At 36.5% G+C, this 27,102-nt stretch overlaps 2 protein-coding genes across 2 annotated transcripts; one reads left to right on the top strand and one right to left on the bottom strand.

Annotated features, from left to right (window-relative positions):
* The first annotated feature begins 7,312 nt into the window (after positions 1–7,312).
* LOC18447308 (very-long-chain aldehyde decarbonylase CER1) lies at positions 7,313–17,052 on the top strand. Its single transcript, XM_006857408.4, has 10 exons — positions 7,313–7,444; positions 8,319–8,542; positions 9,503–9,735; positions 9,838–10,057; positions 11,435–11,810; positions 12,735–12,842; positions 15,018–15,218; positions 15,324–15,422; positions 15,898–16,071; positions 16,683–17,052. The coding sequence occupies exons 1-10, from the start codon at positions 7,385–7,387 to the stop codon at positions 16,851–16,853; spliced, it is 1,866 nt and encodes a 621-aa protein (XP_006857470.1). The 5' UTR covers positions 7,313–7,384; the 3' UTR covers positions 16,854–17,052.
* An 823-nt stretch (positions 17,053–17,875) lies between these two features.
* LOC18447307 (protein unc-13 homolog) lies at positions 17,876–25,591 on the bottom strand. The gene is made up of 4 exons (XM_006857407.4): positions 24,604–25,591; positions 20,822–22,126; positions 20,549–20,735; positions 17,876–19,345 (listed from the first exon to the last, which is right to left on the bottom strand). The coding sequence occupies exons 1-4, from the start codon at positions 25,090–25,092 to the stop codon at positions 18,339–18,341; spliced, it is 2,988 nt and encodes a 995-aa protein (XP_006857469.1). The 5' UTR covers positions 25,093–25,591; the 3' UTR covers positions 17,876–18,338.
* Between the last annotated feature and the right edge of the window lie 1,511 nt (positions 25,592–27,102).

The following is a 27,102-nucleotide window of genomic DNA, read 5'->3' as shown; positions in this document are numbered from 1 at the left end:
AAAAATAAAATACCTAGGATGCGTCTCACTTAACAAAACAATAAAAGAAATTAAATTTAAACTAAAAACAAACTGAAATTATGAGATCCACTAAGGAAAATAATTTGATTGGTTCTTGTTCACTCGTTTGGGACATATATCCTCCAAATAGATGATGGCTTAAGAAGAATCTACTGCTGCAATAGATGAGAACCTTCAGTACTCATACTTTGCATGTCATCACTTCTACCCTGGTTAAAGAGAACTCTCCCTCAAGTTTGAACCTTCATCTTTACCAACTTCTAGCCTATGATACTCGAACAATTCAATAATGTTAAAATTGTCGGAAGTTTCAAAATGTGAATATAAAGAGACCTTATACACGTTGCTGCCCATGTTCTTTCAGATCTTAACCTGTCATTTAGTTTGTCGTACTCGTCTTCCAGATGCCTCTCTTTCTCGAGATACACCATTACACATCTTAAAAGGACCATGTTTGTTTACTGCTTCTCTCTATTTGGCCATTTTAGCTTTTAAATTAGCTCAAACCTACTCATGAACTTCTTTCATATGCTCAACGGACGCATTGGCACTAGTATGACCGTGCCCATTCTTATGGGTAGAACCAACTCTAGCAAGCGGGTAGCATTCTACCCATATACCACTTCAAAATCTACGAGCACTGTTACAGGAAAATTTCACTTGAGGTAGCGCTAGATCCCACTATTTCTTCTTTTTCCCCCACAGCACATCTGAGAAGATTCCTTAGAGTACGATTTACTATTTCAATCAGCCCATCTATTTGTGGGTGATAGGCACTACTGTACTGTAATCAATTACCTAATTTCTTCCTGTATATCTCTTAGAAAATAGTTGAGAAACTTAGTGTCCTGATCTGAAGAGGTCGTTTTCTGAGTACCATGCAATCTTACTGCCTTGATGATTTATAAATTAGCCAACACTCTTCCTGTATATCCCTTAGAAAATAGTTGAGAAACTTAGTGTCCTGATCTGAATAGGTCGTTTTATGAGTACCATGCAATCTTACTGCCTTGAAGATTTATAAATTATCCACTTTTTTAAATTTATCCACTACCACAAATATAGAGCCCATACTTTGTTTAATTTGCGGAAGACCCAAAACAAAAATCGTGCTAACATCCTTGCAGACACCCCCTCCAAATATAAATTTATTTATGAACTCTAAACCCCTAAAATGCACTATCCCACTACGTAGGATACATTAAACTATAGTCCATCTGTAATACACTATCCCACTACATCATAGAATACATTAAACTATAGTCCATCTTGACCATAGTCCAACTTAAAATATTCCAAAATATGCCTTAAGTACTATCTAGATATTCTAGATATCATAAATATCCCATTTTAGGTCCAAATATTCCAGTTAGGAAACTAGTAACTCAGAAGTAGGCAGCAAAAAAAAGGAAGAAAATTACAAATTGTAACCCCAAGAAAGCATCCTATTTTGATCAGACCACAACATCAAATTTCATGCGATCTCTGGCACAAACCTGAAATGTCCATGTTTTAGCACTGTGGTGTGTGACACTGGCCAATAGGGTTCAGTAGCACGATACGTTCCTCTAAAATTTCGACAATCCAGGTTTAATCTGGACTACCGCCTTCTTGTTTTGGCATATTTTGGTTTATAAATCGAGTAATGTCCATCTTCAACCTAGGTTAGTAATATTTAGACCCTATTAGTACTATGGCTTTGTCTTTCCCAAAATGTCCACCAAGACCTCGTCCATGAGGCTCTGCTATAAGAGTATCTCCAAGGGAACTTAGGTTATGCACATATGATCACATTTTAAAAGATAGATTAAAAGAAATCTATCTTGAATAAAAAGATCTCCACTAATCCCAGCACTGCATTGAACCCATATCTCCTTGAAATCACCATCATCAGCATAAAAATCGTTCATAAACTCAAATCTCGTAATTGTGGATGTCATGGTAATCAATAGAGCTAACTTTCCACTTAGAACATCTACTATTCTGTTCTGACTGCATGCCATACCCCAAATGACAAAATTATACTCTTGTAAGAAGCCTACCCACCTAACATATTGACGATTCAACATTTCTCAGGGATTCTAGTTGATTTTTCTTCATATATACATTTAGAATTTCAAAAGGTTTTAAAAAAGTTAGTTAGAATGCTTATATAAATATTTTATTTTATTAAGGATACTATTGTTATTACAATTTTTATTTTAAATAGGACTTTTATTTAATTAGGAATAGGATTTCTTAGGCTCTAAGTAAAGTATTTTTCTATTAGTAGGGTTCTATGTAAAGAATTTAGAATGTAGAGTTGAGTTTTTAGATTTTTGGCCATTGGATCCTAGCAAGCATTTTTCCTCTTTAGTTTTCTCAGTAATTAGATAATTTGATTCTCTTCGACATGAAATTCTTTCTCCATTGAATGGTCGTAGAGCAAAGGATTTGTGATAAGCAAGAGCAAAGTTTGTTTATTAAAGCCTAGGGTTTGCTAATTTCAGTCTAAGATATGCTGACTTCAAGTTCGGACGTTTGCTGATTTCAGTCTAGGATTTGTTGATTTCCACCTAGGGGTTTGCTAATTTCGACTTAGCATTTGATAATTTTCTACCTAGGGTTTTGATTTTAGTGAATCCATGGCAACAAGAAGGAGCCGAGGGAGAGAATCATTTGTAGATCTACCTAGCTGTGCCAAAATGAAGAGATTGAAGATCTCAAAAGGCAAGTTCGGCAACTTGCATTACAAGTTGCCTACATCACTCATAGGCATGACGGTTATAATTTTGTCCAAGAAGATGTCTTGTACTACCGCGTTCAACATTTTGCACTACCTGAATTGTCAAATAAAGACGTAAGTGATAAAAAACCTAGACAGGGAGGACATCACACTAAGGTTTTTTATTTGAAAGTGGACGTTCTTGATTTTGACAAGCATTATTTGACTGACAACTAAAGGAAAAATAATCTCGCTGCATGTGATTACAATTTCGTTTGTGATATTGAGTAGGCTGACCATGGAGAATCTTTGTTTCATCAAGTTGTTTCTTGAATCAACGAGTTGTAAATTGGGGGTCACCACCGATTTTTGACACATGCTAAGATGAATAACAAGATCATATGGATCCAATCCATGATGATGAACAGGATTTCATAGTTGAATCTACCTTTGAAGAAGAAAAGATCAAGAGCTCTAAAGAGAATCAATTGGTGAAGTTGTTGGTTCGACCATTAAATCCAGTGCTTGTCATGATGATGTAGACATGGCATCTCTAGTTCAATTAGCTGCCCTGCCCCTCTCTCTCTCTGGTTTAACCCTGCCATCTCATTCTCTCGCTCTCTCCCACTAGTTCAGGCCTGCCCCCTCTCTCTCTCTCCCATTTGTGTCATGCCCCCCTCTCTCTCTCTCGTGTTTGTACCCTGCCCACTCTCTCTCTCTTTCATAAGTTTGTGCCATCTGCAGCTTGGTCTCCCACTCTCTCTCAATATAGAAGACGAAGCAAGAAGAAGAGAAAAAGATACAGACTCTCTCTCTAGGAAAATCTTCTAGATTCTGGTATATGCCTATGTGTCTTGTAAAAATTGGAGAAACAAAGAGACCATAGAAAATGATGTTGATTTCCGATTCAATTGTGCAAAATAATTCAGTGGGTTCTCCCCTTAACTTACATCAATTTCCATTTAATATTTTCAAAGTACTCCATCATCAAGTTAAACCTTTGCACTATTTGTTTTCTTTTTCACTTTTTTTTTTTTTCATTTTTTTTTTTTCTTTTTTTTTTTTTTTGACAATGCTTGTGCAATGAAGTGCTTCTTGCTCCATGGGAGAAGAGCAACATGTTTATTGCACAAGCCCTTGACACGTGTGCACAACAAGCCACGAATCACATGATCCAAGAATAGCCATTACCCTAGGGAGTAAATGAACAATGTACTCATGCGAGAGGAAAATATCTCTATGCATAGCTTCTACTCCTGAGGGAGTAGAATATCTCTTTGCATAGCTGTTAAGTAGACTTAGTATCCCTAAAATTTGTGGTTTGTATAAGGTTGCTGGAGAGGATAAAAATCAAGGTTTGGGAAAAATAATGGGAAAGAAAAATAATGCGAAAAAATAAAAAAAATAAGATAAAGTTTTATACATGGAGAATACAAGGGATTTTTCTAGAACACCCATTTAAGGACGGAAAAAAACTAACCCTTCTCTTTTTTTTTTGTATCTCGAATTTTCTTTTTACAAAATTATTTTTATAAAGAGGAACAACGAACGGATACCCAAATAACCCTCCTAAATATTGGTTTTCGTATTTGTATGGGTTTTCTTTTCCATAAAATGGGAATACTAATCACGTAAAAACCCAAAGGGTTTATGTTTGCTATATACTAGGATATTCCCAGTCCATAATAGGAAACAAGCTTTCACACATTAGCAGTTTTATCAATTTTTTTTTTGACAAATAAGAATTGCAATTTTAAACGATAAAATTAAGGTACACCTCTAAATTTTATCACAAGATGTAATTTTTGGTTTAAAAATTTTTTAGGATGACTTGAAAATCTGCGTTTATCTCTAATTATAGAATTTCACACTCCCAAAATGGTTCAAGTCAAGTCGATCAATAAAGACATAAAAATCTTCAAAATGAATGATCCAGATAATGTTATGCAAGATGCACTATTTCTTAAAGTCAGAATATTCTTTTTTTTCTTTTTTCTTTTTTTCATATTCATCCATTTCGATGTCGAGATCATCAATTAGGGGCTTTACCTACATCCAAATGACCTTTTTCGATAAATTTTGGAGGAACATCTTAATTCTACATTCCAAGATTGCTAACTTATATAAAAATTTTCCAAAGAAGAAAATATAATATTAAGAAAAACAAAACAAAATATACCACGTGTACACACGTGTTTTGACCTTAATATATGCAATACACATCATGTGCGATAATGTAATACGAAGCAGTTGACCCATGGGGGCACACAATCGTATTTGTTATATGTGAACATGATCTCTTTTTATATATATATATATATATATATATATATATATATATATATATATATATAAATATAAAAGAAAAGATCTTGTAATAATTTTGTGAATTAGTGGGTGGCATGATCCATCATTTGATCTCTAATTAATTTAGGAGAACTCTAAGACACTCATATGCGACATATCTGGGTAGATCAGGTGTAGGAATCGAACTTAAAAACTGAATTACCAAAATCAGAAAAAAAAATAAAATAAAATAAAATGAAAACAATAAAATAAAATAAATAAATAAATAAATAAATAAATATATATATATATATATATATATATATTATTGGGTGTGGTTTCTATAGCGTTACAACCTTAAAGAATCCAATTAAGGCTCACCGTCAAATTTTATCATAACATGCATTTTTGATGTAAAAAATTCCTAAGATTATTTGAAAATATATTTTTATATTTAATTATTAAATTTTAAACTCAAAAAATGGTTAAAATAAAGTAGATCTATAAATATATGAAAATCTTCAAAATAGACGGTCTAGATAATGTGTTGCAAGATGCACTATTTCTAAGACTCAAAATCTTATTCTTTTTCATACTCATACATCTCAATGTAACATGCATTTTTGGTATAAAAAATTCTTAAGATTATTTGAAAATATATTTTATATCTAATTATAATTTTAAACTCAAAAAATGGTTAAAATAAAGTAGATCTATAAATATATGAAAATCTTCAAAATAGACGGTCTAGATAATGTGTTGCAAGATGCACTATTTCTAAGACTCAAAATCTTATTCTTTTTCATATTCATACATCTCGATGTCGAGATGATCAATTAGAAGTTTTTTCAATGTTAAAACAACCTTTTCCGATGGATTTTTGAAGTCCATCTGTAATTCTACATTTTAAGGTTGCAACCTTATATAAACTTTTTTCATATATATATATATATATATATATATATATATATATATATATATAAAGGATCTTGTTATAATTTTGTGAATTAGTGCGTGGCATGATCCATCATTTGATCTCTAATTAATTTAGGAGAACACTAAGACACTAGCATATCTGGGTAGATCAAGTGTAGGAATCGAACTTAACGGCTGAACTACAAAAATCAGAAAAAATAATTAATTAAAATAATAATAATTTATTATTGATAATTTAACATTCATAAAGTTGACATTTTAAAATATATATAATACTAATGATGAAATAAATAACTTAACCTTAGATAGTCCGGCTTGCAAAAGTTAAAATAGAGGTGAACTACGTCAAGAAGCACAGCTAGTATACTTGATGAAGTAGCTTTCACATACATTTAAGGGTAGAGACAGAGGAGACAAGGGCTGAGCCACATCTTGGTACACCTCCTGCGGGAGTACTCTGTCTATTTACTCCCTCCAATAAAACCTAAGTAGAAATAATTCTAGGACTTCAAATTTTGAATTGTAATCTCTTGAACTCATAGATTAAGTTCAATAAAAATAAATTTCCTAATTGCACCTTCTATGCACTTGAAAAAAATATTATTTCGAGATTGAATACTGACCATCTAATGTCTAGATGGTGAGATCTAAGTGTTAGAAAACTCAAATTTCAAACTTTTTCTTTTGAAAATAATTTTATAATGATTCTTAGGTGATTTCCAGATTTTCAGATTGAAAAAATCCTCCCAAGTAGGTCATCTGACCAAGCCAGTAAAGATAAGCCCGAGGGAGCATACCATATGTGCCACTAATGATATAACATTAAAATAGAGAGAGAGAGAGAGAGAGTGTGTGTGTGTTGTTCAGTTCATAATATAGGGTGGTCCTCACACTGCATATTTTCCATTTCCATGTACCCTATGCGTAGTTCCCAGTAACCCCTAACCCATATCAAGCAAGTCCCTCATGGCCCAATAAATAGAGATGCCACATATAAACCATCTTACAGGCCTCACACATCACACTTTCCTCAACTTCATCTTTAGGTTTAGGGTTTCCATTTCGACGGTCCAAAGTCCAAACTGAAAAAACCCTAAAATAAATCCTTCCTAAATTTAGGGCATATTGAATAGAGTGTTTGTTTCAACCCTCTTTATCCTTGTATGTGTTCTTTCACCAACCAACAGAGTCATTTATTAAACACAGTTTACTCCTAATGGAAATCACCTAAAGAGGGCGGGCCATGTGCAATTATTTTTTAAGTTCTTGGAGTCCACAAAGGCATATGAAATTTAAATTTTATACCTTGTTTTGTAGGTTTTGTTCGTATCATATTTATTTATCACCAACCCGTTATAGATTATATAAACCCTAGCTCCAAAGCCAAAGGTCATGCTTTGTTATTCTTTTCATAGTGCTGGAGCATAGAACATAGCTATGGCGTCCAAACCAGGGCCCCTAACTGATTGGCCATGGAAGAAGCTTGGAAATTTCAAGGTAGTAATCTTTACCATGAATATTTTTGGCCTCTTAGCATTGGTTTTGAGTTGTTTGATATTGGTTTTGTGTAGTACTTATCATCTTTTCCTCAGCCATTCTCTCTAGTGCTTAAGCGTTCTATATAGAGTTCTGTTTGCTTTCTTTCTTTCTTTTTTTCTTTTTTTTTATTTTTTTTTTTTTCATATCTCTAATATGTTTTTTAGAACAAATGATTTGATGGTGATCAAATGATTGCATGGCCGTTTTCTAAACGTTTCAGAGGTGAGAATCATAGGACTATCATAAGCTAAGCCACATAAAGATATAGTGAGAAAGATTTGCTAATCCTAAATAATCATGAGCATTTTTGCCGTTAAGGATATTTCATCATTTGGCGCAGGCTGCATAAGTGGACTCTAAATTGCCAAGATACTCACTAGTTGTTCAGGTTTTCAATCTTGAGCCGGAGCAATTTTTTTAATCTTTCACTATATTTTTTACGATGTACTTGAGTAAAATGAAACTTAAACAAAATCACTTGCAATGGTAAACAAGACGGTTTGACACTACTAATGATTTTGTAAAATAATTTGACCCTCCAGTCTTTTTTTTCTTTTGTTCTTTTTTTTTTTTTGAGGTGCATGATCATTTTATTGATATTTTGTCTGAAAATAAAAGAGAATGATTTGATGAACTATCTACTCTCTCACACAACAATCTCTCTCTTTACACAACACTATTCTTACTCTCCATTTTATTAGAACTAACCAATAGATTATTTTTTCATGGTCCCGCGTCTAATTTCCAAGATGATTACATAAATAATCATATGCCTCTCAAATTTCTTTGAGCTAACGAATCGATTCTTTTTCATGGTCCCCCGGTTGTTTAGTATATGGTGATCGTGCCATGCGCTATCCATGCGGTGTACAGAATATATGGCGCACAAAAACAGAAGAGAGACCACGCAACCATCATATCCTTGGGTCTCTTTCTCTCCAGGATCATCCATGACCAACTTTGGATCACACTCTCTCGCTTTCAAACTGCAAGAAGCAAGCATAGGATACAAAGCCGAGGCATAGACTTTGAGCAAGTCGATAGAGAGAGGAACTGGTAGGCCTCAAACACACCTCTCTCTCTCACACTGAATCTTCTACTCTCTCTCTATCTAACTAAATCAGTGTTTTTGGACTTGGTCGTGGAGACTCGGCCTTGGCCTATGGGCGACTCGAGTATTATTTACTGAGTTATATATATATATATATGCGACTATAATAAAAGCTCTCTCTTAGTTGGCTCAAAATGGTGGGCAATGGGCAGTTATCATAAGAGTAGGTATCTTATTAAGACACAATTTCTATGAGTCCATGTAGAAATGAGCCACATTTTAAAAATCTATTTTTGAGATGGAGTTTTGGACTTAATTTTTAAGGACATGTAATCTCTAACATGGAGATTGTGAATATGAAAAAAATAAAATTTTAAAAATTAAAAATAATAATTTTATTAATAGAACATTTGGACAGTCAGTTTCAATTGTTTTTAGATGGACCACCTAATTGCATCCATTTTTAAGATGGATGTTTTATACTTTGGGATCCCATATTGTAAAAATGCGGTCCCAGCCCACATGAAACAATTTTCCATTTTATTATATATGAAAAATTATACAAATAGACTATTTACTTTTACCACAAGGAGATCACAATCATTTTTATCATTTAGATTTCAAATTGAGTAGTTGTGAACATGTCATTAACTAGACTCAAAGTTCAAACAAAATGTTCTTAGACATCGTAACACACCCCAAACCATCCGATTTGATATCTAATGGTACGGAGTAATTGTGACCTCTAAATGGTCTCATAGTATACAATCCGGTTATACATATACATCTTATTTCCTTATGTTATTCCCTTTCTTTTTAAACACGACATAACTCGGCCAAGTTACTCACCTCGTCCGAGTCGATTTTTTGAACTCTCAACTAAATATTATAATTTATCTCTCCGTGTGACTTCAAACACATCACTCTCTCTAACTAACAAACTAAATCTTTTGGCTCTTGTACAGGGATGATCAAGCAATTCTTCATGCCATAATATTCTATATAGGCGAGCTGTTTCTCCCTGGAGCTCAGAATTTACCTCTGTGGAACACAAAGGGAGTCATTATTGCAGTCCTCTGCCATGCTGGTCCTGTGGAGTACATATATTATTGGGCTCACAGGGCATTACACCACCATTTCCTTTACACTCGTTATCATTCTCACCACCATTCCTCTTTTGTCACTGAACCAATCACCTGTAAGTTCGGTTCCTTTATACCCTGCATTTGGCCCTTTTTATTCTCTCTCACCCCGACCATTAGATGCTGACACGTGGTGGATTATGGATCGTTGGATGCAGCTGTTGTGCACCCATTTGCAGAGCACATATTGTATGCCCTCATCTTTGCTGTTCCATTCCTGGCCACGGTGTTGACTTACACTGCCTCCTACACTGTGCTGATTGGGTACATGACCTTCATAGATTTCATGAACAATATGGGTCATTGTAACTTCGAGTTCTTCCCAAAATGGACGTTCAAGATCTTCCCTCCTCTTAAATACCTCATCTACACTCCATCGTAAGTCTCTCTCCCGCCTTAAACCTTTGGACTTCTTTTTTTGTCGAGTAGTTCAGTGGTAGGAATCGAACTTGAGATATAACGCGATTGATGTCACCTGTCAATGAAATGTGATATTAGTGAAGTATGTATTTTCGTAGAAATATTTATCGGGGGTACTTTTTTTTTTTTCGATGAAAATTATAATAGGATAGGAAAAATTATGCCTTTACATGAAGAAAGGTTCAAAACGACGAGAAGGTCCAAATTTTGTCAAAATTTACCCACATATCCATCTCCCAGTTTTTTTTTTTTAGTTTGACCCTCAGTTTGATGCTCTCAACATTGGACGAGTTTTTTGTTTTTGGTTTTATATACTTGGGACTGTCCAATAAATCAGGGAGCTATCTTGGGATCGGTCAGATGCTGCAAACACCATTTATGTTTCACGACCGACGGTGGAGATCACTTTTCACTTGTACCTTGGTGATTGTCCCAATCATTGTAGTAAAACATTTACTCCAGTTGGAACTCTGAGGGGCCCGAGCTTGAGCCTTGTTTACAGGTTCAACCAAGTCTATCGTAGACTCGGCCCCCGGCTGAGCCAAACCAAAACAAATAAATAACTTAGGGGACCTCGCCAAACTCGGTTGGTTTCCATGTCAATAGTTCTGAGCCCAAGGGCTAACCAGGCTGCCAAGCCCAAGCGACTCAGGCTCAGTCCAATCGCCCCCAGTTCTCAACCAGGTCCAAGTGGGCTCCAATAGGATCAGTCTCGACCATCTTAAATAAAGATGTGACAGTCAATGCCCTTATTGGATTAATAATAAAGAGTGATTAATGCATATATCTTAAAAAATTTCTTAAAATACAAAAGGCTCCATTTATAGGTGGAAGTTATAAAGAAGGTTGATCAATCCACTTTTTTTTATTTTTTTTAAAATTACCCCTCAATCCAATGACATCCTCAAACCAAATTTTAATTTTTTTTTTTTTTTAAGGTTTTTTTGTTAATAGGGCATTATCCTAAAGCTTGGGTCACTACCCTACCAACAAAAAAACTTAAAAAAAAAAAATTAAAATAAATATATAAATTCAAACAAAGGTTTTTATCCTCACAATGAGGGGAAATTTTGAAAAAAAAAAAAAAAGCAGGGTTCACCGACTATCTTTGTAATTTCCACGTATAAATGGAGCACTACGTATTTTAAAAATTTAGTATCTATACATAAATCACACTAATATAAATGGGACTCCATAGGAGTGGGATAGAAAAAATTACATCTTTACCATATACAAATACGCTAATTATGAGCTGGTCCAAATTTATGGTAAAGAACTTCTTTTCTCTATACATTTCATTGTCAACATTTGAAATATATTTCCTTGAATCAACAGGTATCACTCCCTACACCATTCGCAAGTGCACACCAATTTCTCACTCTTCATGCCAATATATGATTACATGTATAATACTGTGGACAAGACCACAGACTCGGTGTATGAAAGCTCCATAGAGGGAAGGGAGGATACAACAGATGTGGTCCACTTGACCCACCCAACGAGCCTTCACTCCATTTACCATCTTCGTCTAGGGTTTGCTTACTTAGCAGCTGAGCCCTACTCTTCAAAATGGTATTTGTGGTTGATGTGCCCACTTAGCTTTGTTTTGATGTTGGTCACTTGGATATTTGGCTGCACTTTTGTAGTTGAGAAGAACAAACTATATGAGCACAAAATGCAAACTTGGGCAATCCCAAGATATAATTTTCAGGTAATTATTCATATCATCATCATTGTTTTTTCTCAATTAATTGAAGTTAGCTTTTCAGGTAATTGTTAACTTCCTTAATAATTTGTGACCAGAACAGAAATTCTAAACCAGGTTAATAGCATTATCAGCTCATGAATCTTAATTTGAGCTTCGGAGAAGTGAAACTTTGATAAATAAAATTTAGAGAAATTTACGTACAACCCTAAAAATTATTTTTTGTGTTAAAGAATGATTTATATTTTTGGGCATTTATTCTTGAGGTCCTAAATTTTTGAGGTTTAATCTATTCCTACTTTACCCAAGGTATGAAAGAAGGATTTTCGAATTGCCCAGCACAAGAAAACTAAGTACGTCGGTGGTTGGAATTGCAACTTTCAAACCACTCGGAGACAAAAAAGTTAGGTGTTTGGGCAGTTCAAAGTAGGACTTTCAAATTACGGGAAAAAAGATGAACGGTATTTGGATAGGTGAGTCTTTCAAAAGTTGAATTTTCATACCATCTAAATACTTAATTTCTCTTGTAACTAGAGCGAATAGAAAGTTGGATTTTCAAACTGCCTAAACACCTAGTCTTTTTGTTTTTGGCGTTTCAAAAGCCCTACTTCCAAACTTTCCAAACATCAAAATTTTGTGTTTGGTTTTTTGAATTCTTACCCGGGGGAAAATACAAATAGAAAATATAACCCCAAAAATTTAAGACCTCACTATAGAATCTCCAAAAAAATCAATGATTCTTTAATAGAAAAATCTTTTTAATTTGTCCCTAAATTTCTCTAAAATTTATGACACTTAATTTGATGCTTTAGATGCAGGTATTAGGAAAACTAGGTTTGAATAAGTTATTATGGTACATGGTGCCTTTTATTTTTTATTTTTTTTCTCTCGCTTTGTATAGTTTCAGTGACAGTTACAGTTTATGCGCAGTACTCGCTAAAATGGCAAAAGGCACCCATCAACAACATGATAGAGAAAGCTATACTTGAGGCTGATGCAATGGGTGTGAAAGTAATAAGCCTAGGGCTTCTTAACCAGGTAAAAATTATTTCTACTAAGTATACAATCTTCAACTCCTCAGACATTATTCATTTCTTCCCCTTGGCTTTGATAAGCTGGGATAACCTAAGTTACAATGTGAGAATGAAAGGTCCAGACATTAGGCCATTAGGGGCAAAGCCCCTCATGTTGTGTGAGTTTCTAGGATTATTCATTGCTTGTGTGCCTTCGTCTCTCCATTCAATGGAAGCAATGTTCTAAACAACGTCCATGTGGATCAAAGTAGCCCAATCCGAATCAAATTTGGTGGGTGGGCGATTCGGGTTTTTGGCACTTGGAATTGTCCAATACCCACCTATTTTAATTTTCTATTACTGTTTTTCCTGATTTGGCCAATCCCAATCGGTTCACTAAAGAGCCAAAATATGATTTCAAGTTCTAAAACACCGGACCGAAGAAAATTGAGAAATGGTTGGATTTTTTTAGGAATAGATCCTGGATATAATTTGCTTATTAGTTGAAGTTTTCAATGCTATGTACTCACCCCCAACAAAAAAAAATAAAGAATAAACAAAGTATGGAAATAATAGCTCATCTAGTTCAGATATACAAGTGTTTATAGATTTGCTTAATCTGTATTATCTTTTAAATTGTAAATTTTATAGTTAGAGGTGAACATAAATTTTAAGGTTTCCAATGCATAATAGTATTTTTTTTAAATAGAGTTTGAGAGAGCACCATCCTTTGATTATTTAAGATGAGCGCCTTATACAAAACTTATCCAATCATAGATTAGCTCACCATTTTTATAATCAAATTCAAAAAACCCATCAAATAAAGGGTGCAGTTGCCATATGGATGCATCCATAGCTGTAGAGGTAAGGTGCACATTCAAATTTTATCATGGTATATAATTTTGATGTACAATATTCTTAGGATTATCTCAAAATCTATTTTTATATCTAATTATAAAATTTTAAATTTAAAAATTGGTTAAAATCAATTAAATTTATAAACATATGAAAATCTTAAAAATGGACGGTGTAGATAATATGTTGTAAAATGCACTATTTTCTGAGACTTAAAATCTTTTCATGGTCATACATCTCGATGTCGAGATGATCAATCAAAAGGGTTTTCAACATTAAAACTACCTTTCTCTGATGGATTTTTGAGGTGCATCTGTAGTTCGAAATTATAAGGTTGCATCATTATATAAACTTTTTCCTCAAATAAAAGAAAAATGTTTAGATAAAAGAAAACCTTTCCTGAAAACAAGTGTTAAAAAAATAATTGCTCGGATACAGTTTGCAAAGGTTAAATTTGGTCTGCTAGGATGATCCGATGTACGCCAGTAACAAACCGCTCTATGATTTTCTAAGTAGTAATTCATTAGAAACCCTAATTCACGATCCTTTTCATGCATTCAAACCCTAGTTCAATTCCATTATTAAAACCATTATGCCATTGGTCGAGCTCTAATCAGCAATGAGCTATCAGAGTAAACCCTCTTCTCCGCCTTTTTTAACTTTACCCTTTCCGGAATTAAAAATTACATTGTTATTTAGTTTTTCTCAATTCACTAACGAGTGCATGTAATTTACAGGCAGCAACTTGGCAAATTACTCGGAATTGGCATATGGAGTATTTATAAAAATTTATTTTTTTGTGAAATCAATGTGTAAATATTTTATATGTAATTTTAATTTTTTTTATTTTTTATTTGTCATATGTCCTATTTTCTTTTATTTCCTTTTTTTCAGAAATATTTCCAACTATAGATCAACTTTTTCTAAATCCATCATTTAGACATATTTTCTATCTTATTTGGATTTTTAATATGGATCAACTTTCCGACATTTGTCAAAATGCTAAAAATATAAAATGAAAAAACATTATAAACTAATCGCTTATTTTTTAGTATTTTATATATTTTTTGAATTGTTTTTTGAAATACCCAACCCGACCACCAAAACCAACTAAACTAAATCGGCCAGAGCCCAGTTTCGGTTTGACCGACCGGTTCCAAATTAGACGGGCCGAGTTTGCAAACATTAGTTCAGACATTCTCGAGATAGTAAAACTTATTATGATATTTTCTATGTTAAATGATATTTCATCAAAATTTGTAGAGGGAGAGAAGTTAAAAAGACTTTTACTAGGAGTGGAATAAGAATTACAATATTGAATGACTGCATCTGAAATTTTGCACAGGGAGAGGAGTTCAATAAGAATGGGGAGCTCTACCTCCACAATCGTGAAAAACTCAAGACCAGGATTGTGGATGGGAGCACGCTAAGCGCTGCCACGGTCCTCAATGGCATCCCACATGGAACACAGAAGGTTCTTATCAGAGGATGCCTTACAAAGACACTGTTCACAACTGCTCTAGCATTATTGGAGAGGAGGACTAAGGTGCTAACCATAATACTAATTTCGCTGACTAAACCATATTTTAACCCCAACTCTTCATTACTAAATATAAATACAACTTCTATACTGATGAATTTAATGGAATAGATCGTCGTGATTCGCACTGAAGAGTATGAGAACCTGAAAATGAGGATCCCCTCTAAGTATCAAAGTGGCATTTCACTCTCCAATAATTATGATACAAAGGTGAGGATTCAAATCATTTTTTGTTATTTTTTGAGATAATAACGTAAATGTTGCTATTACTAAAGGAAAAAAATAGAAATGAATAATTGAAAGATGATGAGGATATCTTTATAATTTGCTATTACCAAGCGTCTGTTGAATACTAGCAGCAATTATCATCATCCAAGCTTTATCCCAATTATTTGGGGTCGGCATATTGGTGGCAAATTTACCTGATTTTGTGATTAAAATCATACTTGTGGCAATTATACCTGATTTTAATTACAAAATTGACTGAAATTAAGTAAGTATAGGTAGAGACTCAAGACTTATTTGCCCTTTCAGCTGATTTTTGTTAGTTTCAAGTTTCAACTATGAACTTCCATAAGCTCTAGAATCTCATTTCTTTGTTGGTGACAAAATAGTAGCATTTCAAATTATATTTGAAAACAACATTTCTTTTAACTCGTCTGATACAAGGAAGAAACATTTGCAGGTATGGCTGGTGGGAGAGGATCTAAGGGCAGAGGAGCAAAGTAGAGCCAATAGGGGCACACTTTTCATTCCCTTCACCCAATTCCCACCTCGAGCTGTGCGTGAAGACTGTATTTATCACACAACTCCTGCCTTGGTCATTCCGCGTACTCTTGAAGATGTGCACTCGTGCGAGGTATCTCTGCCGTCTCTCTCTCTATCTCAACCAGCCAAATCACCCTGTGCCCTTCATATTGCCGTAAAGGGGTTATGAGGATCTAATGTGTTTGATGTCCTTATAGAGACTAATTTGGTCATTGGAATGCTGTCTTCTATCTTCTAGTTGTGACATAAGAACAAGAACACTGAGTATAGAATTTCATGATTTATTGTCACCTTAAAATATCATTAAACATTGAAATTTAACATTGAACTTTAGTTGATTGTTGCTTATCATAATGCATCACAAAAATTAGACATCGTACACTAATACTAACCACTAAGCCCAGAATCCGAACTCTGAAAAAGCATTTGGTTCCCTTTCGATTTCATGATATTATTCTTAAGTTTTAAAAATCATCAAAGGCAATGCTGCTTATACCAATGTTTTCCTTATCTGTCAATTAACTAAAAATACACTTCATTAGCACATCTTTAAAATGACATGCAAGTTGCAGACCTCTTTAGTGCTATGGGCAACATTTTGTGAAATAAACAAAAGTCGAATATTCAATAAATATGTTGCATACAGTTTATGCAGAATTTTTGCAGTTCTCTCCATGTTAAGTTAATTTCTTTTGATTGTAGAACTGGCTGCCAAGGAGGGTGATGAGTGCATGGCGCGTAGCCGGGATTGTGCATGCATTGGAAGGATGGGACTCTCATGAGTGTGGAAACATGACACTAGATGTTGAGAAAGTGTGGTCTACTACTCTGTCTCATGGTTTTAAGCCTATCAACAATGTGAAGTTCAACTAGTTCAATGTGAAGTTTCATGAGATCTTAAACAAGTAGTCTGCTTTTAGCATTTACACCCCGTGCATATGTTTGTGGGTGCACAGGCCTTCATATCTGGTGTTACAAGGGTTGTAGCTTCACTGATAAACATATTTTTAGTGTTGTGGGTTTGATTTACAGCTTTAGAGATCGAATATGTTGAAGAATGGCTTTTCTAGTATAACTTATTCTTGATTCCTATTAACCTAGGGTTGGGTATTTGGAGCTTAGATTATAGATATATGCACCTTTAGAGCAGCTACTAAGCAGGGCCCTTTCGTAGCTCCATTCTATCTGAGCAGAATCATTGAAATGAAAGGAGGAAAGTAGATGCTTATATATAATTTATTGAAATAGCTTTTGGTTTCTCTTTATTTTACTTTTTTTTTTTGTTTCCAAGTGGAAAAATGGGGTATTTCTTCATGATTTCTACTTTTGGTTATCTTTAGCAGGAAAAATATGATCTTCCAAAAGAAATGTTAGAAGTTCTCAGGGAACTTTATGTCGACGAGGTTTTTTCCTTCCAAAATTCGTCTTGCCAATCAAGAATGAAATCATTTTATTCATCATATTAATAGATGACATAAAACCAATTTCCTTTCTGGATATCAGCAAGAAAACCAGTAATAGTCATGGTAATTGAGGAATTCTTATTGATAATTGAAGAGATCATCACATCATCTCTTTGGATGTCCTCAAATTCGAAACCAGCAATTCCCCACAAGAAATCTATTTGAAGATGCTTCCAATCCCCTCATTTTAAATGCTCCAGTAGCTCTCAATCTTAAATGTAATTTCTGCTACCCTAAAGTTTCTATGTGAAAGGCTGCAACTAAATCCTTTTAAGAGGGTCTCAAGGTTGTCAAGCAGGGCTCTTCTAAGTTCTTTTTACCTCATACTATCAGGCATATCAAGTGATGCTACTTTTAGATCTTTTAAGACCAATTGGAGGAGATAACTAGTCTCTGCAATAGTTTCTGAGATCCCATAACATCTACAAATAGTTTTTAGATAAATTTCATTTCTAAAAGATTAAGACATGAATTTGTTAGTTCAACAAATTGAAACCCTTGAAAAAAAATATACCATCTTCCCTGAAAGTTACAGAGCACAATCCAAGACAGGGGAGTCAAAATCAACATCTTAAGTAGGTAAAAATACCATGACTATGTCACATGCGAAATAGAATGGCCATAGGAGGCTATTACCATAGCATCATTAGTTCAAATGGTGATGGTTGGAGTGTAGTTCTCATCTTATTTTTCACTAATGCGAAATGGACAGGCTTCTTTTGGACCATAATCGTCCATCACATTGATGTACGGTGACAACCCTATAACCATAATGCTTCGATGAGATATGCGCCATAATATGCAGATCCTCTAACACAATTGCACCACTAGTAGAACCACCTCCTAAACCTCTCTCCCCTGACAAATGATGAAACTACCAAGGACCCATCCCTCCTCATCTCCTCTTTGGCAACTGGAAGCTCCTCTTCAAGAATCGATCAGCTGCCACATCGTCCCTATAACATAGAACTCTGAGTATTGTGTTTGGGTCAGCCCGGTTCCAACGTCCGGTTGTTGGAGGCATCGGGAGCTTCTGCCCCGCAGCCAGCCCCAACCCACTGGCCTCGCATGCCACCACCCCAAAGTCCTCAATTAACTGATCAGAGCCCTGGCCTAGCAGAGGTAACACCGCTTGAACTGTGTCTGCCTCCTTCTCCACTACTTCCTCTGCCAAACCGTCAGGACCGCTAGAGAACAGTGACTTCAAGGCCCTGAAGTCCTCCTCGACCATCTCAAAGTCACAGCGTGCAAAGGCCCTACCGGGTCCCCCTGCCAGTAGCACAATCAGGAATGCCTCAAAGGCGGCACGCATCACCTCTCGCACAGCCCCTGGACGTGCTGCCTCCATAATGATGGCTCCCAGCATCATGAGATTCTGCTTCAGAGCACGTAAAGTTGGGCGAATGCGTGCATTAGATACATCTGGGACATACAGGCCCTCCAGAAACACTGAGCTTGAGTCATGGAAGATGAGCCTGTAGGCGGCTGCCTCAGAGACTTGGAGGGTGGCCACATGAATGGAGTTACGGGTGGCACCGAGGTGTGGGGAGGCAAGGCGGTTGTGGCGGTGGTGGTGGGGGAGCGCCTTGGATCTTCTTCCCGAGAACAAGGCTTTGTCTAGGGATTGTAGTTGGGAGAGGATGAAGTGGAGGGTATTGAGGCGGATGTAGAGGCGTTGGGTGGCACGGCTAGTAGAAGGGCGAGGGTGGAGGCCGCAATTGCCATTGCCATTTCCATTATTGCTGCTATTGACACTTTCGGCAGCAAAGGAGTGCTGGCGATGGTAGCGGTAGTCGTGGCCTGCATGGCAGGGGAGGGCCTTTCGCCATAGCTTGTGGAATTTAGAGTCCTGGTTGCACCGGGTGAGAGGGGGAAGAGCAGGAATGTAGTTGTGCTTAGTGCCTGGTGGTATGGAGAAATAATAAATGGTTTGAGTTTTTCCTTTTTTGTGTATTTCATTCAGCATACGTGACCTAGATTTCGGCTGAAACATATTTGTCCAAATAAAATTTGGGAAAGTAAATGTGTAACAACATCTGATGTCATGAAAAATGTAAAAGTACTATCTCCAAATTCAAAGGCAAGATAATGTCGAATAGAAATTCTTCTCATTAACCAGAAATTTTCATTAAGTTGCTAATAAATGACATAAAACTATTTAAAAAGTGACCCTAATCAATTTTCTTTTGCATCAAGGGATATAAATGTCTAAGTACTTGAGAATCACTGAAGCATGTTAAGGGTGTAGCCAGTAAAGAAAATCATTTGCATTAAGGGATACCAGTGTATGTGTTCTAAAGTATGATGTAGGCAAGACAAATTCATCATGGTAGAGGACGGAAGCCGTATTATGCAAGTCATCGACCCAAACTCGAATCACACATTTCGAATGGTGATTGGGAGGTGGGGATCAAGGAATCTTGAAATCACCCCGATTCTTCCAGTTTTCTATTTTTCCTTCTTGTCAGTTCTTTGTATTCCCCAAAACGAGTGATCCATATCAGAAACCAAGATTTGACTCAATTTTTCGATCCCGATTGCTTTTCCTAAATCACTTAGGATACCGTGTTCGTTTCTCCAAATTTATCACAATTTATGTATAAGAAACAGGGTGTTCAAGTTTCATGATGCCAAGGTTCCTGTCCCGCCACTTACCCTCGTGGTAAATTTATCTCAGCTGACATACCAGAACTCTTGATGCATCATTTTCAGCATTTTGGCAAAGCAAATGTATTACAAGCCAAACTTGAATACCGATAATAGGTTTAACCTAATCAGAACTTAATTAAGGTTAGTAATTCTCATAGCAGTTTGGGAGCATTGGAGATTAGCTTTCCTCGTGAATGAGATTTAAGTTAATTGCATGCTTTCCCATATAAAACCCATGGGAAGATTTAGTCTACCACTCATAAATCCTTATTATTGCATAACAAAGGTTGAAACAAGGGCAGTAATAGCTTTAACCTAGGCTACTTACTCCTTAAAACATTGCATGACTGATGAAGATCAGAATTTTATATGAGAATTCTCCTCTTAATAGACATCCTAGTTTTAAAGTTTTTCAAATTATTTGAATGGAATTCTAGTTAAAAAGTAAGAGCTTACCACCGGCAGATAAGAATGAGGTGTAGTCCTGCAGAACAGAATCGATGCCGTCGGCAAGATCTTGTGCAAGGTCGTCGAAGAAGACCACCGGTATTCCAAAGAAGTCATCCACTGTGTCCTTTGTAAGCTTCATCAACTCTGCAGCCGACTGTGCATAAGGTTCATTCTTCGACTTTGGATTCCATGTCTAAGATTGGAAGAAAGAAGAAATTGTTAAGGCTTTCAAGGCACCCTGCTGAAATCTATCAAAATATTCAGGTCCGAACTCTATACCTCTCCTTCCCTAGCTCGGTTTAAGCACTCCCTGAGCTTAAAGAGGTGCTCCCGAACCCAGCTTCGCATAAGATCCTCGATGACAGAATCTGCCTCGTAGGGCATCATCTCGCGAATGATGGCCTTGCCGCCATCCTCAATCTCTGCCGAGTCCTCCACTGCCATCTGCACTAACGCCTTCTCGAGCCGCCCAGCTGCCTGCAGCACCTGCACAGCCTCTGGTGTGAGAGTGGCCACTCCACCCAAGTATTGCTTCAGCACCGCCCTGTAGCATCCATGCAATGCGGCGGCCGCCACCCCTGCCGAGGCTGGGTGCCACCGACGCAACACTGGACTAAAGCACTCTTTCTCTCTAAGAGCAACCGCCTCTGTCTCCCTGGACAACAATATAAGTGCCTCCGCCGCGCCCTTCTCCCCGTTGCATGCCATGTTGCTCAGAGCATTGCCCTGTAAAACCCTGTTGAATGCACCCCGAGCAGAGGCACGAACGTATCGATCAACTAGAAAACCGGCAGAGTCTCCTTGTGTCTTCTCACGGAGTTCCTCATCCAGGATCTTGGCAGCTGAGAGGGCAAGAGGGAGCACGCTCTCCATGAGCCCTGGTGGACTGCGCTCAAAGCTAAAGTGATAGTCCAGGAGCCAGCGCTCAGCCCATATCTGCATGCAGGCGAGCACCGATGCTGCCACCCGCAGGTACGCCACCTCCCCCGCTATGACAGCTCGGCGAGCATCAGCAGCAACGTCAGATAGCACGGTGAGCGCTGCAGACAAGAGGTTGTGCTCATTCTGCCCGGTGCAGACAAACTGTCGAAACAATGCCCATGCAAACAAGAGGTTATGAGCGGGGCGCGAGATTGCCAGGATCGCCCATGTCTTCTTCATGTGGTCGAATATCTCATCGAGCTCATCGAGCACCAGAGTCGGTTCCTTTATGTCGAAACACGATAAGAGGAGGGAAAAATAAAGGTGGAGATTCAGGGGGCAGCCATCAGCCCAATGACAACTATCTGAGGAAGGATTTCGCCATGCCAGCGAGACCGCAGAGTTGCAGAGGACACGCATGGAGTCTGAGGACTTGGAGGTGTCCAGGGGCTTGGAGTCCGCAGAACGCACAAAGTCGCGGAGACGTTGAGCTGCCGGGGTGGAGCGGTCAAGAGGGACCGACGGGTGGAGGATGAGGCCGGCCTCGAGGATGCGCAGCTGGCGGCGCTGCCACAGGTGGTACTCCTGGAGGTCGTTGAATTCGGAGGGCCTCAGCTGGCGGAGGAGCTCTAGGGGCAGGAAGATAGCCTCTGGCCTCCTTGTCTGTGAGTTTGTAGACAAGAGTTACAAGGAAACACTTTTTCATTAGCAACATGCATGGAGTATGCTCCGGCAGGTTACCCCTCTTCGAGTTTTTTTTCTTTTTTTTTCATTTTTTGTTTTGAAAAAAATATATAAAAAGGCTTTTTATTTTTTTTGTATTTTTTTTTATACTCTTTTCCATCAATTGGATAGTTGCGAGGCTATTATCGACTAGATGCAAAGTTCAAAAACATCTCTCAAAACACAGCCCAAGATGCGAAGTTCAAAAACATTTCTCAAAACACAGCCCAACCATCCAATTTGACATTTTACGATCACAAGTACTTTTTAACATATATGGTATCGTAATCGACACCTTCGTAAGAGAAGAAGAACAAAGCTACAAAAAAGATACCAGAACTTTAAATCCTGCATTTTCCGTATAAAATATATTTGCATTGAAAACTAAGATTGGGTTTAATTATAACTCAATTGGAAGGCAATTGTCATTGTGACCTTTATTTGGAAAATTTCACTCAAATGCGACATTTAAGTACTAAGATGAGGAGCATCTTCATCATAATAATACAATAAAAATAAATAAATATTTAAAAATATATAACATAATGGAATGTGAAACCCCTGAGGTGCACCTAGTAGCTGACAGCTACAATAAATATCCAATTGCCCAAATTGAATTTAGGTTGATTCAACGATTAGAATTGTATTTTGTATTTTAATTTTAATTTTTTTATAAATATCCAAATCATTTGAAATTTGGAGCATCAACTCTTCTCATTAAAACGAACCCAATAAAATATTAAAAAATAAATTAATCAAAATGCTCCCAAAGATATTTTGGCTAATTTATTTTTTAAAAATATTTTATTTGGTGTGCTTGGTTTTCATTGTAGACACTATAAACAAGTGATTTAGTTATGTGGAAAAAACAAAATTAAAATTTAAAGATGAAACACAATTGTGACTAACGGATTGGTCCAAATTAAATATGAACCATTGAGCCCATACTATTGTATCAGCCTATGAGCTGACATGCTCTTTTTACTAATGTAACATAATATATTATACATTTTTTTTTCTTTTTTTTTTTAAGGGAAGAATATCATGCGAACCTTAGACGTGGTATTGCATCGCCTAACGTCCGAAGTCCTAACCACCAACCGAGAGTCCCCATCCAAATGTAACAATTTACCTCAAAAAAATAAAGCAAATGACAAAATGTTTTCGGAATAAATGAAAACTAGTAAAAGGCAGAAAATAAAATGAGTACATTTAAGTTCCTAGATTATGGATTCCTCGTTATTTATAAACATATGTAAAACCATTTTAATAAATTCCCAATAGGTTTAAATGATTAGACCATAAATGATATTGCATCCCCTAGAGCCACAAAAGTGTTCCAATCCTAAAATGAAATAACCTACATAAAAAAAAAATAAATGATAAATTTCATTCTAATTAAAGAAAATAAAAAGAAAAAAGCAGAAATATAAGTTTGAATAAGTGCCTAAATGAGGCGAATCCTCATAACACAAAATATAATAACTAGGTGTTTTTCTTTAGTGATTTTATATTACAAGATCATTCTTCTTTGGTACAAGTATGTGAAATCCTATAACTTGAAGTGCATCAAAATATTCAAAAAAATTTATTTAGACTTTATTCCTAATTAATAAAATATCCTAATCTGCCCAATTGTACATCTTATAGTTAATAGTTAATGGTCATTATGACCTATTCGTGTGCATCTCGCCTCCATGATCAATGGATGCAAAATTTTAGAGATTTTTTTTTCTTCCCTTTTTTTTCCCCTTCTTTTGGACATTCAAAGTTTTAGAGTTGGTTAATCTCATCCATAACTTTGATCATGAATTTAGATTTTCTTTTGAAAAAATAAAACTAAGGTTTTTATTCTTTTTTTTTCCACCATCCATCCATAAAGAAGACTCGGGCTGACTCACCAAATCCGGGTCCATTACTGAAAAGAAAAAATTTATATAGGGTGTCAACCTTATACTATACGAGTAAGGTGCACCTAAAAAGCCCATTAGAGAAGGTTATTTTTATCTTGAAAAACCCAAAAATCGACTTCTAGATTCTTATACATTGAAAAAGGGGGTTTCTAATCCTAAAATCAGTCTATCTTCTAACACATTATTTGGACCATCAATTTTCAAGATTCTTGATTATCACCCTTTTTAAAACTTTAAATTTCATAATTGAGAGCAACGATAGGTTTTCGTATCATTGCAAAACTTTGTGGCGTGCATTTGAGCATATAGTTTTGAGGTGCACCTTGCTTCAATAGTAGAAGGCCGAAACCTTATACAAACCTCACCCTCACTGAAAACCTCCGCCCATTCTACCCAACAAGTTTCCTAATTAAAATGGAATAATTTGCCTTAAATGGAATGATATGAAACAAATTACTTTCAAAGTAAATGACAATTAATTAAAAATAATAAATAAAATAAAACCTGGCCAACTTGTATCCTCACTAGGGCCTTCTTCAACCTGGCCAGGCCCTGCTCAGACACCTTCATCTGCTGTCTCATCAACTCTGCAATGGTGAACGGCTGCTGCCTCGGCCTCGCAGTGGACGTGGGACTGTTTGGTACACCCCCTCTCTTCGGAGAGGTCCTCTTTGTCCGCAGCCCGAGCGCTTTCTTTATCCGGCTTGTGGCGACAAGGCCCAAGCCCATCCTAGAACCAATTCCAGCATCTGTGTTCTCTGATTGAGGAATGTAAGTTAGAGGGCTCCGGCCACCAAACCCAGGGAACGGCCTACATGCCGCGAAAAGTATCTCATATGCCGTCTCCCGGAGGTCTTCTGGCCCCAGGTCAACCTTCCCGAAGGGCCACCCAATCTCATAGTCGACTTCGGGTTCCTGGAGATCAGAACCCGAGTGTAACAATTCAATTGAGAAACGAGTTTCTTTTTTCATGACACCCATGGCAGCTGTCATGAAACTACAATTCACCAATGACTCTTTATATAAATCAATAATCAGGTATGATCATCATTGTCAAAGCCTTTTCTCAACTAATTAAAGTCGAGAAACCAATAATCACAAATAAAAATCCGAAAATGAAAGCACGGAAGCCTTAGTGTCCGGAGCAAGAACACCACAACCTGAAGGTCCCCTGATATGGAGAATTGGAGAGAGAGAAAGAGAGAGAGAGAGGTGGGGAAACGGGATTCAGGCTTGGCACCACCCCCAAAAGGAGGTCCCTGTAACAACTAAAGTTTCATGATTTCATGTTTGTAGTCATGGTCTGTGGACTTTGGGGGGAGGAAATGGAGGGGAAATAAGGTGGGGAGAGGGACTCTTTTGCCAGCGACGATGTGGGCTGTAATTTGGAGAGAGAGAGGCCGAATTTAGGAGGTTACAGAGAGAGAGAGAGAGGATTGAGGAGGAGGCTGAATTTAGGAGGCTTTGTTGGGCCATTGTACCATGGATGGCCGGTCGAATTTTCTCTCTCCAACGCCATTTTAAGGCTGGGATGGGTTGGCCCCACCACATGTTGCCGCATCATGGGGTCGTTATCCAACGGTCACCATGAAATTGTCCAAGCATGTCTAAACACAAAACGAACGGTTTTAAAAAACGGATCGGTGACCGTATCGAGTATCGCAAAATCTAGTTTTGATCGATGAATCGGGAAGTTTAGATCGCCGTTTAATGTGCAGAAAAAATAGTGAACCAGCAAAAAAATACATGCAAAAATAGTGAACCTGTCCGGATCGGTGAATTGATACTTTTACTGTAGCAAAACACCATTTTATTGTAGCGAATCGCTTATTTTCTTCTTAAGACGATTTATAAATTGATAGAATCGGCACGGGGTGACCGTTTTTCGAGTCGAACCAAACAATTTTATGCCGACTTGGCTTTTTTATATCACCGACAAAACGTAAAAATAAATAAATGAAATCTGAAATAAGGAAAGTCATCTATGATGGAATTTGTGTTTCAAGCCATTTCTCGCACTTCTCCCGTAGGTAAAATTATGTAATTGAGTTAAAAGAGACACCCCAACCGTTAGACTCTTAACATGGAGATGATTGAATATTGTTGAAACTCAATGCTAGCATAGTGATGCATACCCATTCTTGAGAGAAAAATCTGCAAGTCGACTTGGAACCTGCCAATTCAAAGGTTACTAGTTCGCGTCCCACTCAAACTCGGGCGAGTCTCCCCGTGCCCTTAAAAAAAAACTAGAGAAAATACCATTTCAAACCTCCAAAATCGATTTTTAGGTCTATATTTTACCTTTTTTTGTTCAATGATCCATTTAAACCCCAAAACCGATTGTTGAATGCCCCTTTTTTTTATCTAGAACAAGATTATTTGGATCTGTTTGAGATTTTGACGAGGTTATCTCATCCAAATTTCATGATTGTTCAACCTTATAATTCCTGTAAGCCTTTCTTCCGATTTTTCCCTTTATTGTTAAACAAAAAAATTCAAATTTATCTCAAAAGATTCATATTTGAGACTTCCATCAAACCCCTATATCATTTTGTCGTATAAAAACCAAAATAAAAGAAATCTACTTTTTAAATTTCAAGGGTTTTTTTACCTTGAAATAAAATCTTCGATTTCTCGCCCATCTTTCACCAAATTCATTCAAATATGTACCAAAATGCTCTTATTACATTGGTCTATAAAAGATCTAAACAAATTTTTTTTATCAAAACCAATTTTGGCATTTTTTCAATCAAAATTTTGGGTGTTTTCCTTTCCTCCTTGTTTGTTTTTTTTTGTGATTTGTAGATTTTGATTTCGCTTCCGGTACAATGAAATCAATTTTATATTTCAGATACTTGATTTGTAATGTGCTTTTCTCTCTTTTTGGCCATCGTTTTCTTTATTTTTTCGTTCTCTTTTCTGTTTTTAAGTACAAACCAATCAGATAATTCGGTTCACTGAGTCTACTCGTTTGACTGGGAAACGGTTGGTACCTAGTTCGGG

This window comes from Amborella trichopoda, chromosome 7, assembly GCF_054954075.1.
Source record: "Amborella trichopoda isolate Santa Cruz 75 chromosome 7, AtrichopodaSantaCruz75HAP2 v2.0, whole genome shotgun sequence".
Lineage (NCBI taxonomy): Eukaryota > Viridiplantae > Streptophyta > Magnoliopsida > Amborellales > Amborellaceae > Amborella > Amborella trichopoda.
Note: the sequence above shows the minus strand (reverse complement) of the source record. Positions and strands in the feature narration are given on the sequence as shown.